The 14,179-nt window shown below is 39.4% G+C and overlaps 1 protein-coding gene across 1 annotated transcript; it reads right to left on the bottom strand.

Annotated features, from left to right (window-relative positions):
• Positions 1-1,198: 1,198 nt before the first annotated feature.
• Positions 1,199-4,187, bottom strand: adrb1 (adrenoceptor beta 1). Its single transcript, XM_061966708.2, has one exon. The coding sequence runs from the start codon at positions 4,093-4,095 to the stop codon at positions 2,947-2,949; it is 1,149 nt and encodes a 382-aa protein (XP_061822692.1). The 5' UTR covers positions 4,096-4,187; the 3' UTR covers positions 1,199-2,946.
• Between the last annotated feature and the right edge of the window lie 9,992 nt (positions 4,188-14,179).

Raw genomic sequence — 14,179 nt, forward strand, 5'->3', positions numbered from 1 at the left:
CTTAGATTCACATGACGTCACGCCCGGCTCATTAATTATGTGCGGATGAGTTAATTATGTGCAAATGAGTGTGAATGAGTGTAAATGGGGGAGTTTTTTTGGGTTGGGGCACTAATTTTAAGTGTATCTTGAGTTTTTTATGTTGATTTAATTAAAAAAAATATATATATATATTAAATAAAAATTTAATTTCTTGTGCAGCCCGGTACCAATCGATCCACGGACCGGTGGTTGGGGACCACTGCTCTATATGACAAAAGGGCTGTGCTCTTTTTAATTTAAGATGCTGATAAATGAAAATGTGACATATCCTTTATGACACACAGCTCAGGACCTAGTGTCTAAATGCAAGTCAAAACTTCTCTATTTAACTACCAAACACTGTAGTCAACGATCTTCTATTTCAGTGTTTTTCAACCTTTTCTGAGCCGAGGCACATTTTTTTCATTGACAAAATCCCGAGGCACACCACTAGCAGAAAACATTAAAAAATGAAACTCAGCAACCGATATTGACAATAAAATGTTGTTCCCGCAATTGTTGGATATGAATTCCAACCATAACCAAGCATAGCTCTTGTCTCAAAGTAGGTGTACTCTCACGACCTGTCACATCACGCCCTGACTTATTTGGAGTTTTTTGCTGTTTTCCTGTGTGTAGTGTTTTAGTTCTTGTCTTACGCTCCTATTTTGGTGTTGATTGTCATGTCATTTACGGATGTACTTTGTGGATGCCGTCTGCTCCACACATAAGTCTTTGCTGTCGTCCAGCATTCTGTTTTTGTTTACTTTGCAGCCAGTTCAGTTTTAGTTTTTCTTCAAACCATTGTCGTTGTTCCCGACATCTACAAAGCAATTAGCTACCTGCTGCCACCTACTGGTATGGAAGAGTATTACACTGTTACTCTGCCGAGCTCTAGACAGCACAGACACTCAACAACAGCACATTTACGGATAATTACTAGTTTGCAAAAAATATTTTTAACCCAATTAGGTGAAATTACATAAACTCCCACGGTACACTAGTGTGCCGCGGCACAGTGGTTGAAAAACACTGTTCTATTTGACAAGGGTGCTCTGCTGGTTTGTTTTTTTAATAATCCCCAGCAAAAACACTAATCAAAGATGGTCAATATGACAAGAGTTGTCGGTTTTGAAGAAACTACACCAAAACCAAACACTATTCAAAGATCCTTTATTTGACACAAACTCTGTTTTTAACAACTGAAAAAATGCGAGTTAAAAATATATTTGACAGAAAAAAAAAAAGAGTCAAAGTCATTGTGTCATTCATGGAATGTAGCGCTAACAGCCACAAGGGGGAGACATTGTAACTGAGGTTTGCTATGATACACGATGATGCATTTTAACACTGCTGCCATTTGAAGTCACTTTCCGAATCAATTCTCACAAAATCGGAGCACATTTCAAGTTAATATTGTTACATTTTTAATAAAGAGCAATGACAACAATTAAACGCAAACAACAGTGCCATTTTCTTTTTATTAGTAGTATTTCACAGGACATTTCAACAGCATGTAAAGCTTCACAGAGACAAGACGCTTAATTTATACTCAATAGTGCAGCGGAAATAAATAAACATCAATAACAATAACCGGAACATTTCATAGAAACTAATAGCTGCAACAATTGCACTTTCCGACGGTTGTGAGGTAAAAGCAAAAAAGGATGTTTCCACTTTTTTTGGACCTTAGTTTGTGATTGGAAGTGAAAAAAATCCCGACTTTCTAACAGAGAAAAATGCCGACTTTTTGACAGAAACATCCTGACATTTTGACAATCAAAATCGAGACTTTTTGACAGAAATAAATCCAGATTTTTTTGACAGAAAAAAAAATCCTGATTTTTTAACAGAGAAAAATCTGGATTTTATTGACAGAAAAAATGCCAACTTTTTGACAGGAAAAAATCCCGATTTTTATGACAGAAAAAAATGCAGACTTTTTAACAGAAAAATGCAGACTTTTTGACAGAAAAAAATCCCGATTTTTTTATAGAAAACATGCCGACATTTTTAAACAGAAAAAATCCAGACTTTTTAACAGAAAAATCCAGACATTTTGACAGAAATAAATCCCGATTTTTTCGATAGAAAAAATCCAGATTTTTTAACATAGAAAAATCCGGATTTTATTGACAGAAAAAATGCCGACTTTTTGACAGAAAAAAATCCCGATTTTTATGACGGAAAAAATACAGACTCTTCAACAAAAAAAATCCCGACATTTTGACAGAAAATACCCCAACTTTTTGACAGAAAAAATCCCAACTTTTTGACAGTAAAAATTCTGATTTTTTTGACGGAAAAAAATCCAGATGCTTTTTAGATTTAAAAAAATCCAGATTCTTTTTAGATTAAAAAAAAATCCAGATTCTTTTTAGATTAAAAAAAAAAATCCAGATTTTTGGACAGAAAAAAATCCAGATTTTTTGACAGCAACAATCCAGATTTTTTTATTGACAGAAAAAATGCAGACTTTTTGACACAAAAAAATCCCGATTTTTATGACCTAAAAATACCGACTTTTTAACAGAAAACCCCCCGACATTTTGACAGAAAAAATCCCGATTTTTTGACAGAAAAAAATCCCGATTTTTTAGATTGAAAAAAAAAAACCAGATTTTTTGACAGAAAAAAAATCCAGATTCTTTTTAGATTTAAAAAAAATCCAGATTTTTGGACAGAAAGAAAATCCAGATTTTTGGACAGCAACAATCCAGATTTTTTTATTAACAGAAAAAATGCAGACTTTTTGACAGAAAAAAAATGCCGACTTTTTAACAGAAAAAATCCCGACATTTTGACAGAAATAATCCCGATTTTTTTGACAGAAAAAAAATCCCGAAATCAATTAAATTGGAATATTTATCCAAATGTCCTAGTTGTCCTTATATAAAAAAGTAAGTAAAAAGAGTTTAGTTTGGGTCACAGATGAGATTCGGAGCGGGACAGTTTTCCGGTTCCTGCCAGGCTGCTGTCACTGTTGTCCAGCCCGGTGCAGTCCGTCCACAGTCCGAGTGTCCCGGGCTCCGCGGAGGTCATCAAGCCGCCGGAGTAGCGGCTCAGGTCGCAGGAGCTGACGTGCAGCATCCCTTCTCCCGTCGGCCGCCGCCTCCTCCTGGTCCGGCACAGCAGCCTCTTGAACGCCCTCCTGAAGTCCGGGCTGCGGCAGTAGATGACGGGATTGAAGGCCGAGTTGGCGTAACCGAGCCAGTTGAGGAAGACGAACAAATCTTTGTCCACCAGCTCGGCGCCGAACACCCGCACCACGTTGACGATGAAGAAGGGCAGCCAGCAGAGGGTGAAGGTGCCCATGATGATGCCCAGCGTCTTCAGCGCCTTGTGCTCCCGCAGGGCGGCCACCCGAGGCGGCTTCCTCTTGCACTGCCCCGCCGAGCTGTGGATGTGGAAGCGACCCTCGCATTTGTCGATCTTCCGCAGCTGCTGCTTCGCCTCCCGGTAAACGCGCGCGTACACGAAGATCATCACCAGCAGCGGGAGGTAGAAGGAGATGACGGAGGAGGACACGGCGTACGCGCGGTTGGTGACAAAGTCGCAGCACGCCGGGTCCTCGTAGCAGGAGGTGTGCGCGCTGTCCCGGGACCAGTGCATGAGTATCGGCAGGAAGGACACCAGAGCCGAGACGCCCCACACCGCGCACACCGCCGCCTGAGCGCGCGCCCTGGTGAGCAGGCTCTGGTACCGGAAGGGCGCCGTGATGGCGACGTATCGGTCCACCGCGATCACGCACAGCGTCTCGATGCTCGCCGTGACGCACAGCACGTCCACGGAGATCCAGAACTCGCAGAAGAAGGAGCCGTACGCCCAGGAGCCGCGCACCTCCAGCTCGGCGCCGAAGGGCACCACCAGCACGCCCATGATGAGGTCCGCGCACGCCAGCGACACCACGAAGACGTTGGTGCGCGTCTGGAGCCTCTGCGTCCTGGCGATGGCCACGATCACCAGCGCGTTACCGAGCACGATGGCCAGCACGATGAGCGCCATCACCACGCTGATGCCGGCCACCCACTCCTCGGAAATGGCCGTGGCGTTGTTGTCGCCGCCGCCACCCATGACGGGCTGCCAAGAGTAGTGCTGCCGGAGGCGCGCGTCTCATTGGAGGGAAGCCCGCCCGGCCTGGCGCGCCTGCCGCGGCACTGCTGCCATCGCGCTCCAACTCCATCTGGAGCTGTTGTTTGGAGATGCGCCGACTCTGGACGTCAATCTGCGCGGCGTGTGACGTCACAGCCCAACTGACAAATCAGAGCGCTTGCACCCACTGGCTGGGGGTGTGGGACCTCTGCTCTACATGTCAACAACATAGCTGCTTTAATGACCTCCAGTCAATGATCCTCTATATCAGTGGTCCCCAACCACCGGTCCGGGGACCGGTACCGGTCCGTGACGCATTTGCTTTCGGGCCGCAGAGAAATATTAAATCATTTATAAACGACTGCATTTTCTCCGACTTAACTTTTGCCTTTTCCACTAAACCACAGGCAAATTAAGCTTTTCAATGTGGCCCGCTGGACATTCCTACATATTTTTTTTAGATCTTTAAGATGGAAACTGTAGCTGCCATTATGATGTGCAGTGATGTTTTCAAATGACCGCAAGTCTTGAACTATACAAAGTATTTAAATGGTTGAAATCTGCGCTTTTGCAAGCTATACTATATGGTAATCTACGTCAGTGGTTCTCAAATGGGGGTACGCATACCCCTGGGCGTACGTGAGATTTATTTTAAAGGCCTACGGAAACCCACTACTACCGACCACGCAGTCTGATAGTTTATACATCGATGATGAAATCTTAACATTGCAACACATGCCAATACGGCCGGGTTAGCTTACTAAAGTGCAATTTTAAATTTTGCGCAAAATATCCTGCTGAAAACGTCTCGGTATGATGACGCCTGCGCGTGACGTCACGGATTGCAGAGGACATTTTGGGACAGCATGGTGGCCAGCTATTAAGTCGTCTGTTTTCATCGCAAAATTCCACAGTATTCTGGACATCTGTGTTGGTGAATCTTTTGCAATTTGTTCAATGAACAATGGAGACAGCAAAGAAGAAAGCTGTAGGTGGGAAGCGGTGTGTTGCGGACCGGCTGCAGCAACACAAACACAGCCGGTGTTTCATTGTTTACATTCCCGGAAGATGACAGTCAAGCTTTACCATTGGCCTGTGGAGAACTGGGACAACAGAGACTCTTACCAGGAGGACTTTGAGTTGGATGCGCAGACGCGGTACCGTGAGTACGCATGCAGCTGCGGCTTCCAAACATTTGATCGCTTGCCCGTACGTGCGTGCCGCTATGTGCATGTCACGTACGTAACTTTGGGGACTTTGGGGAAATATATGTGCTGTATGAACTTTAGGGAGGTGAACGGTACTTTGGGCTGTGGGATTGAGTGTGTTGTGCAGGTGTTTGAGTTGTATTGGCGGGTTATATGGACGGGAGGGGGGAGGTGTTTGTTATGCGGGATTCATTTGTGGCATATCAAATATAAGCCTGGTTGTCTTGTGGCTAATAGAGTATATATATGTCTTGTGTTTATTTACTGTTTTAGTCATTCCCAGCTGAATATCAGGTCCCACCCGCCTCTCACAGCATCTTCCCTGGCTCAAATTAATGGGGAAATTGTCGCTTTCTCGGTCCGAATCGCTCGCACTGCTGTTGGCCATAATTGTAAACAATGTGCAGATGTGAGGAGCTCCACAACCTGTGACGTCACGCACATATCGTCTGCTACTTCCGGTAGAGGCAAGGCTTTTTTATCAGCGACCAAAAGTTGCGAACTTTATCATCGATGTTTTCTACTAAATCCTTTCAGCAAAAATATGGCAATATCGCGAAATGATCAAGTATGACACATAGAATGCACCTGCTATCCCCGTTTGAATAAGAAAATCGCATTTCAGTAGGCCTTTAAATGTCTGTCAAAAAGGACTGTGAAAAGAAATGCAACAATGCAATATTCAGTGTTGACAGCTATATTGTTTGTGGACATGTTCCATATATATTGATGTTCAAGATTTCTTTTTTTGTGAAGAAATGTTTAGAATTAAGTTCATGAATCCAGGTGGATCTCTATTACAATCCCCAAAGAGGGCACTTTAAGTTGATGATTACTTCTATGTGTAGAAATATTTATTTACAATTGAATCACTTGTTTATTTTTCAACAAGTTTTTAGTTATTTTTATTTATTTTTTTCCAAATAGTTCAAGAAAGACCACAACAAATGAGCAATATTTTGCACTGTTATACAATTTAATAAATCAGAAACTGATGACATAGTGCTGTATTTTACTTCTTTATGTCTTTTTTTCAACCAAAAATGCTTTGTTATGATTAGGGGGTACTTGAATTAAAAAAATGCTCACAGGGGGTACATCACTGAAAAAAGGTTGAGAACCACTGCTCTACATCACAGCGGCTCACACGAGGCACCAAGCAGTGTGGGTGGGGAGCGTTTCCACAGAGTGTTTCCTTAGCGAGCCTGAAAATGCGGGTGTCAGGGACAGACGCGAAAGGAGATTTTTACAAGAAAGTTCTAAAGCTTAGTGATGTATCAGATTGTAGGTGGGTTTTTTTTTACCCTTCGCATTCATATTTCGCTGTGTTTGTTGCATTTTTGTTGCGCTTCGCCTGATTGTAAAATATTTCGATCGAGAGGGGGTGTGACGTTCATATGTTGTCAATATTCAGTGTTTTATCGTTCATAGTTAATATTATTTTCATGTACATTCTGGGTGTCTCATTCAGTAAAAAAAACATTAAATTCCATTCCGTTTTTTAAGGCGGTCATCATAACGTTTTTAGCATTCAATCAGACATTTTTGTGAGGTTTTGTATTAGTGTTCCTAAAAATAGATATTTCCAGACACATTTCTTTCTCTAAATTTGGCCCCCCGAGTCAAAATAATTGCCCAGGCTTGCACTAAACACACCAATAAGCTTGTTAATAGATGTACAATAACACTCCTCATAGTAAGTTACCATTTGTTATATTTGATATAACTTTGTGGCATGATACAATGCACATTAATGAACGTATAAAATATAAATGTGACAGATTGTAGCCAAAGGCTGATTTCCATCTGCATCTCATTGCAAACAAACAAGCCCAGGGCTCCCACTAATTCAGCGTTATAGTGACTTGTACTTTTTGTGCACTTATTTTGCTGTATTTATCTGGCACAAGTGGAAAGCCGGTCCCTGAAAATAATGCCTACATTAAACCGGTCCCTGGTGCAAAAAAGGTTGGGGGCCGCTGCTCTCTATGACTGCAAACCAAACAGGCTTAGTCAAAGATCCTCTATATAGCACTCTGTTTTTAATGCCAATACGGGGAAAAAAATAGCCTAATATTGTCTATATGGCAACAGCATGCTGTTTTTTAAGGACCTGCTGCTTTTGTATTGTTTTAATGTTTGTTCCATCACTTCTGTATCGTTGGAACAATTTGTTTATTATATTGCTTTCATATATGGTACTGTTTGTTTATTGTGTCACTTTTGGTAAAAATGTGCAGGCCAAAGTGGCCTAAATCACATTTTATTTTAAATCTGATTTTGCTAGCTGACTCTTTACAAGTAAAATGGGATATTTATCAGACTCCAGTGTAAACGCGCACAGGCCCCAAAGTGGCCTCAACATCACTTGCATGCACACTTAGATAAAGTGAAAACAAAGGAAGTTGACCGGGAAAAAGTCGCTACAACTACAAAATAAAATTTGTAGTTGCAACACCTTAAAAATCAGTGTTTTTTAACATGAAAGTAAATGAAAGTGATATAATGTATGACTGGATGCATATAGTGTAATGTATTTGTAATTTTGTTGTAATCTTTTAATGGCTGTTAAGTGGAAGAGACACGGACATCAGCGTGGATCTACGGGAGCTTTATTTTTCAACTCACTTGTAAGCAAATGCGCCACAGCGTCAATTCCAGTCTGAAGCAAAATATATATTCTTATATTACATATCACATAGCCTATTATTTGTGCACTATTGACAAGTGATGCACCAAAAATTTGGTCATGTTAAATAGAAACCGAAACCGGATGTTGTGATGAAATATCAATTTCTGCTGGCGACTGTGTCTTTCCGGCGCACACGGGTGACGTAGCTCGCCCAAAGCTAACGGAAAAAAAAAATCACATTCAGGTCGCATTGCGTTTAGACTGAAGTCACATGTGAAAAGATCAGATTCCAATGGGATTCAGGACTACCTCCTGATGTTCCCTGGATCTGATGGCTAAAGATTGGATTTGATGCACTTTGGAGCGTTTTGACTGGCAAAAAAAAATCTGATTTGTGTCACTTGAGGGCAACAAATCCGATTTGGTATGCAGTGTAAACGGGGCCTTAGTTTCTATCCATTTTGTATAATTGGTATTGTTTGTTTGCTTCTATCGTTTTTGTACAGTTGGTATTGGTTATTGTTTTTAATCGCTTTCATTTAGTTGTTATTATTTGCTTCTATTGCTTTTGTACAGTTGGTATTATTTATTGTTTGTTTTTAATATCTTTTGTATAATTAGTATTGTTTGTAGCGCTTTTGTGTTGTTGGTATTGTTTTATTTTTGTTTGTTTTTAATCGCTTTTGTATAGTTGATATTGTTTCTATCACTTTTGTATTGTTTGTTTCTATCGCTTTTGTATAGTTATTGTTTATTCTATTGCTTTTGTATAGATTTTTTTGTGGTTATTGTTTGTTTCTATTGCCTTTCTATAGTTATTGTTTATTCTACAGCTTTGGCATTGTTGATATTTTTTGGTTATTTTTTCTATTGCTTTTGCATGGTTAGTATTGTTTGTTTTTAAATAGCTTTTGTATAATTGGTATTTTTTGGTTATTGTTTGTTTTTATCGCTTTGTATAGTTAGTATTGTTTGTTTTAATTGCTCTTGTGTAGTTGGTATGGTTTGCTTCTTGTTCATTTTTGTATAGTTGGTACTGTTTCTATCACTTTTGTATTGTTTGTTTCTATCACTTTTATATAGTTATTGTTTATTCTATTGCTTTTGCATAGTTGATATTGTTTGTTTTAAAATAGCTTTCGTATGGTTGGTATTATTTGGTTATTGTTTGTTTCTATCACTTTTGTGTAGTCCGTATTGTTTGTTTTATTGTTTTTGTGTAGTTGGTATTGTTTGTTTTATTGCTTTTGTGTAGTTGATATTGTTGGCTTCTTGATTGTTTTTGATGGCGTTTGTATAGTTTGTGTTGCTTATTGTATCGCTTTTGTATAGTTGGTGTTGGCATTGTTTGTTTCTAACGCTTTTGTATAGTTGGTATTGTTTGTTCTATCGCTTTTGTATAGTTGTTTTGTAGAGTGTTTTAGTTATCTTTTCTTCTTGTAATTGAGCTAATGTGTCAAACTGTTTTTTTGGGGGGTCAATAAAAAGTCTAAGCAAAAATGCTAGTCAAAGATTCTCTCTATGACGGGAGTGCTCTGCTGTTTATGGAAAACACTTTCCCACTTTATCATATACATTCATTTGTTTAAATACAAGACTCACATCAAAGAGTGTGCCTTTCAAAATAATATTACTGCGCTTTGCTCATTTTATTTGGAAGAAATATTGTAACATCAGTCAGAATGTGTTCCTAATGAGGTGTCTTTCTTGGTCGACCATACATTTTGAAATTGTGATATCTACGGGACAAAACTGCAAGTGCTGCAAGGGGTTCTAAGCAATAGCCAATCACACATTAGAATATATATTTGACATCACAGTATTACATTCCTGCTGCCTCAGAGTCAAGGTTGTTTTTACATGCTGAAAAGCCTAAATAACCGTGAGGGGAGTAAGGGTAGTGTTTAATTCCATAATTAACATTAAAAAGGATTGAACTACAAAAAGTGTTAAACGAAAATATAAGGATGCTTATTTGCATATTCCTTAATACAGTGCACTCTTATCATATATAGAGAATCTTTGCCGAGGTGCTTAGAAGCAGCAGAGAATTACAGTTGAATAAGGATCTTCTGTAAAAAGCACAAGGCTGACCGCACCTTATGACAGATGATGATGTCCCATATGCTTTTTTTTTTTTTTTTTTTGCTACGTCAATTATCGTGAACTCAATGAACCGTTGCCCCAGAAGAGGCCTGGGCAGGTTTCACTATGATTCATGTAACCATAACACATTGAAGTTAAGAGCAGACGGCTAATGCAGAGCAATATGACCATTTAGTAGGATTTTGTACAAAAAGGCCAGATGGTTACAGGTTCAAATCCCTCTTCCTCCACCCCCATCGCTGCTGTTAAGTTAAGTTAAAGTTAAAGTGCCAATGATTGTCACTGTGTCCTTGAGCAGGACACTTTGCCCACAATGCCCGCTGGGAAGCTTCATTGACCAAGTTAGTGACCTACGGGTCCCTAGAAGCTGCCCATCAAGAGGATGGGTTGAATGCAGAGACAAACTTTGCTGTACGTATGACAAATAAAGCTCTTTACCAATATCCATTCAGAATGTTCCAAGATAAAATCGGTAATTTCACAAGTACGTGGTTGTAATGCAGCAAGAAAAAAGTTGCAACATTGAGGTGAAAAGAGAATACATTTGGGAAAAAAGTCAGAATTTGACGTGAATTACGTTGTAATGTTAGGAGAAAAAAGTAGTGTAGTTATGAGACAAGTTGTATTGTCACTAGAGATGTCCGATAATATCGGCCTGCCGATAATATCGGCCGATAAATGCGTTAAAATATAATATCGGAAATTATCGGTATCGTTTTTTTATTATCGGTATTTTTTTTAATTTATTAAATCAACATAAAAAACACAAGATACACTTACAATTAGTGCACCAACCCAAAAAACCTCCCTCCCCCATTTACACTCATTCACACAAAAGGGTTGTTTCTTTCTGTTATTAATATTCTGGTTCCTACATTATATGTCAATATATATCAATACAGTCTGCAGGGATACAGTCCGTAAGCACACATGATTGTGCGTGCTGCTGGTCCACTAATAGTACTAACCTTTAACAGTTAATTTTACTAATTTTCATTAATTACTAGTTTCTATGTAACTGTTTTTATATTGTTTTACTTTCTTTTTTATTCAAGAAAATGTTTTTAATTTATTTATCTTATTTTATTTTATTCATTTTTAAAAAAAAGTACCTTATCTTCACCATACCTGGTTGTCCAAATTAGGCATAATAATGTGTTAATTCCACGACTGTATATATCAGTTGATATCGGTATCGGTAATTAAAGAGTTGGACAATATCGGAATATCGGATATCGGCAAAAAGCCATTATCGGACATCCCTAATTGTCACACAGCAAAAGTCGTAACACTACGAAAAATGTGCAATGTTAAAAGAAGCAGTATTTACATTTGTGTGTCCAGTGACAAGACAAGAGTGTGTGAAATTACAGGAAAAAAGTCGGAATTTAGTTGGAGTATGTTCGTCTTTTAGTGAGAAAAAACATTATGAGAAAAGTCATGCAAATTAAGTCTAATTGTTCATGACAAAGGTCATAATTTGAGAATTACTTTGTAATGTTATGAGAAAAAAGTTGTAATGTTCTAAAAAGTAGTAACGTAAGACAAGTTGTACTGCCACACGGCAGAAAAAGTTGTTACATTAAAAGAAGCAGCATTTACATTTTTGTGGTCGATTACAAGACGAGTGTGAAAAAAGACCAGAATAAGTCGTACATTTAGGAGGCTAAAGTCATATTTTAGCGTGGAAAAAGTCGTAAAGTTACGAGAATAAAATCCTGATTCATTCGAACCAACTCTTATTACAAAAATAAAAGCTATGACCTAACAATAACCAAGATGTAATGTTACGAGTAATCAAGTTGTAATATTACGAGATAAAAGTTTTAACAAGTCATATTGGTGTCATTTTAACAAGCGTGTGACAGAATTTTAGCGAGAATACATTTGTAATATCATGAGAGTCAAGTATTTCATGCAAATTAAGTTGTAACATTAGGCGACAAAAGTCCTCGTTATAATACAATAAATTCGTAATGTTACAAGATAAAATCTGTATTTACACGAGTACATGGTCGTAATGTAATAAAAATAAAGTTGAAACATCAACGTTAAAATAAGTTGTATTTACAAGAAAAATAAATAAACCCGTAAGTCGTTTTAAGAGAGTAAAGTCATTTTTAGCGATTTTTTTTCATGTTACGAGAAAAGTTAGAATTTTACAAGAATCAAGTGGTAATGTTATGTGAAAACAGTAGTATTGATATGAAACAAGTTGTAATGTCACGCGGCAGAAGTCGTAACACTACGAGAGAGGAGCAGTATTTACATTTTTGTGTTCAATTACAAGACAAGAGAGTGAAAAATGATCAGAATAAAGTTGTAATTTTAGGAGAATAAAATAATTTTTAGCGAGGAAAAAAAATTGTAATGTTAGAGGAATAAAATATTTCTTTCATGCAAACTAACTCCTAATATTACAAGACAAAAGCTATAATCTCACAAGAACTAAGTTGTAATGTTACAGTACTTTTTTTGTCACACACAAACTAGGTGTGGCGAAATTATTCTCTGCATTTGACCCATCACCCTTGATCACCCCCTGGGAGGTGAGGGGAGCAGTGGGCAGCAGCGGTGGCCGCGCCCGGGAATCATTTTTGGTGATTTAACCCCCAATTCCAACCCTTGATGCGGAGTGCCACGCAGGGAGGTAATGGGTCCCATTTTTATAGTCTTTGGTATGACTCGGCTGGGGTTGGAAGTCAAAACCTACCGACCTCAAGGCGGACACTTTAACCACTAGGCCACTGAGTAGAGTAATCAAGTTTGAATATTACAAGATAAAAGTCGTATTGTTGCTACAAAAAGTTGTATTGTAACCAGAAAATTCATAGTATTATGAGACAAATATTGGCTACTTTATTCTTGTAATTATACACACTTCTATACACAAATCTCACTTGAGTTTTTGAGTTTCGGACCAACTTTAGAGTCAAATCTTTCCAACAAAGTGCTTGAAAATAATATTTAAAAGCCTTCTAGACCTATCACCTGATGTTGGCGTTTCCAATAAAGACTAATTTTGAGCACCATGGATTTTAGGCCGACTGCACGCCTTCGCGATGCCCACAAACGAGCCGGATGAAGTGGCGTCGAGTGGCGAGCATCCAGGGCGCCCACACAGAATTCAGAGCAGAGGCAGGCAGGTACGCCTCTACTCGGCTGCTTAAACGCTTATTGGCGGCAAGGTTAAAGATAAAAGGTTGTCAGTCGCAGAAAGTTATGCTGCCACTTTGGAGAAACATAAGTGCTGATGTGTTCCTTCCTTTTCATAAAACTTTTGCTTATTAATGACCAGCTCTCAGTCACCAGGTCTCAAACAATGAATGGTCATATTTGCAAGCTTTGTGCTCTTATCACGGTGTCCAGGCCGAGAGGTTTTTCAAAGGCAGATTATAATCTGCCATGTCACCATGGAGGCCGTCAAGAAATGAAGGACACACCACCAAAGCTCACGATGACACCGTCCACCTTTGACCGTCTTCGCTGGTGGATGCACAGCGGAATTTGGGACATGCACTCCCTGAGAGAGCATGAGGATGTTGAGGTGGGCGGGGTTGGGGGGGTTGGGGTTGAGGTGTGTGGGGGGGGGGGGGGGGTTGGGTAGCGGGGGGTGTATATTGTAGCGGGAGAGTTAGTGCTGCAAGGGGATCTGGGTATTTGTTCTGTTGTTTTACGGTGCGGATGTTCTCCCGAAATGTGTTTGTCATTCTTGTTTGGTGTGGGTTCACAGTGTGGCGCATATTTGTAACAGTGTTAAAGTTGTTTATACGGCCACCCTCAGTGTGACCTGTATGGCTGTTGACCAAGTATGCGTGCATTCACTTGTGTGTGAAAAGCCAAAGGTATTATGTGATTGGGCCGGCACGCAAAGGCAGTGCCTTTAAGGTTTATTGGCGCTCTGTACTTCTCCCTACGTCCGTGTACACTCCGTACAGCGGCGTTTCAAAAAGTCATAGATTTAAATTTTTTAAACTGATACCGATTATTTCCGATATCACATTTTAAAGCATTTATCGGCCGATAATATCGGCAGTCCGATATTATCGGACATCTCTTGTCAAAATGCATGCAAAGTTTTTTCGTAATAAATGCACCATGGGTTCATATCAAGCATTAG

Source organism: Nerophis lumbriciformis, linkage group LG11 (genome assembly GCF_033978685.3).
Source record: "Nerophis lumbriciformis linkage group LG11, RoL_Nlum_v2.1, whole genome shotgun sequence".
In the NCBI taxonomy this organism is placed as follows: domain Eukaryota; kingdom Metazoa; phylum Chordata; class Actinopteri; order Syngnathiformes; family Syngnathidae; genus Nerophis; species Nerophis lumbriciformis.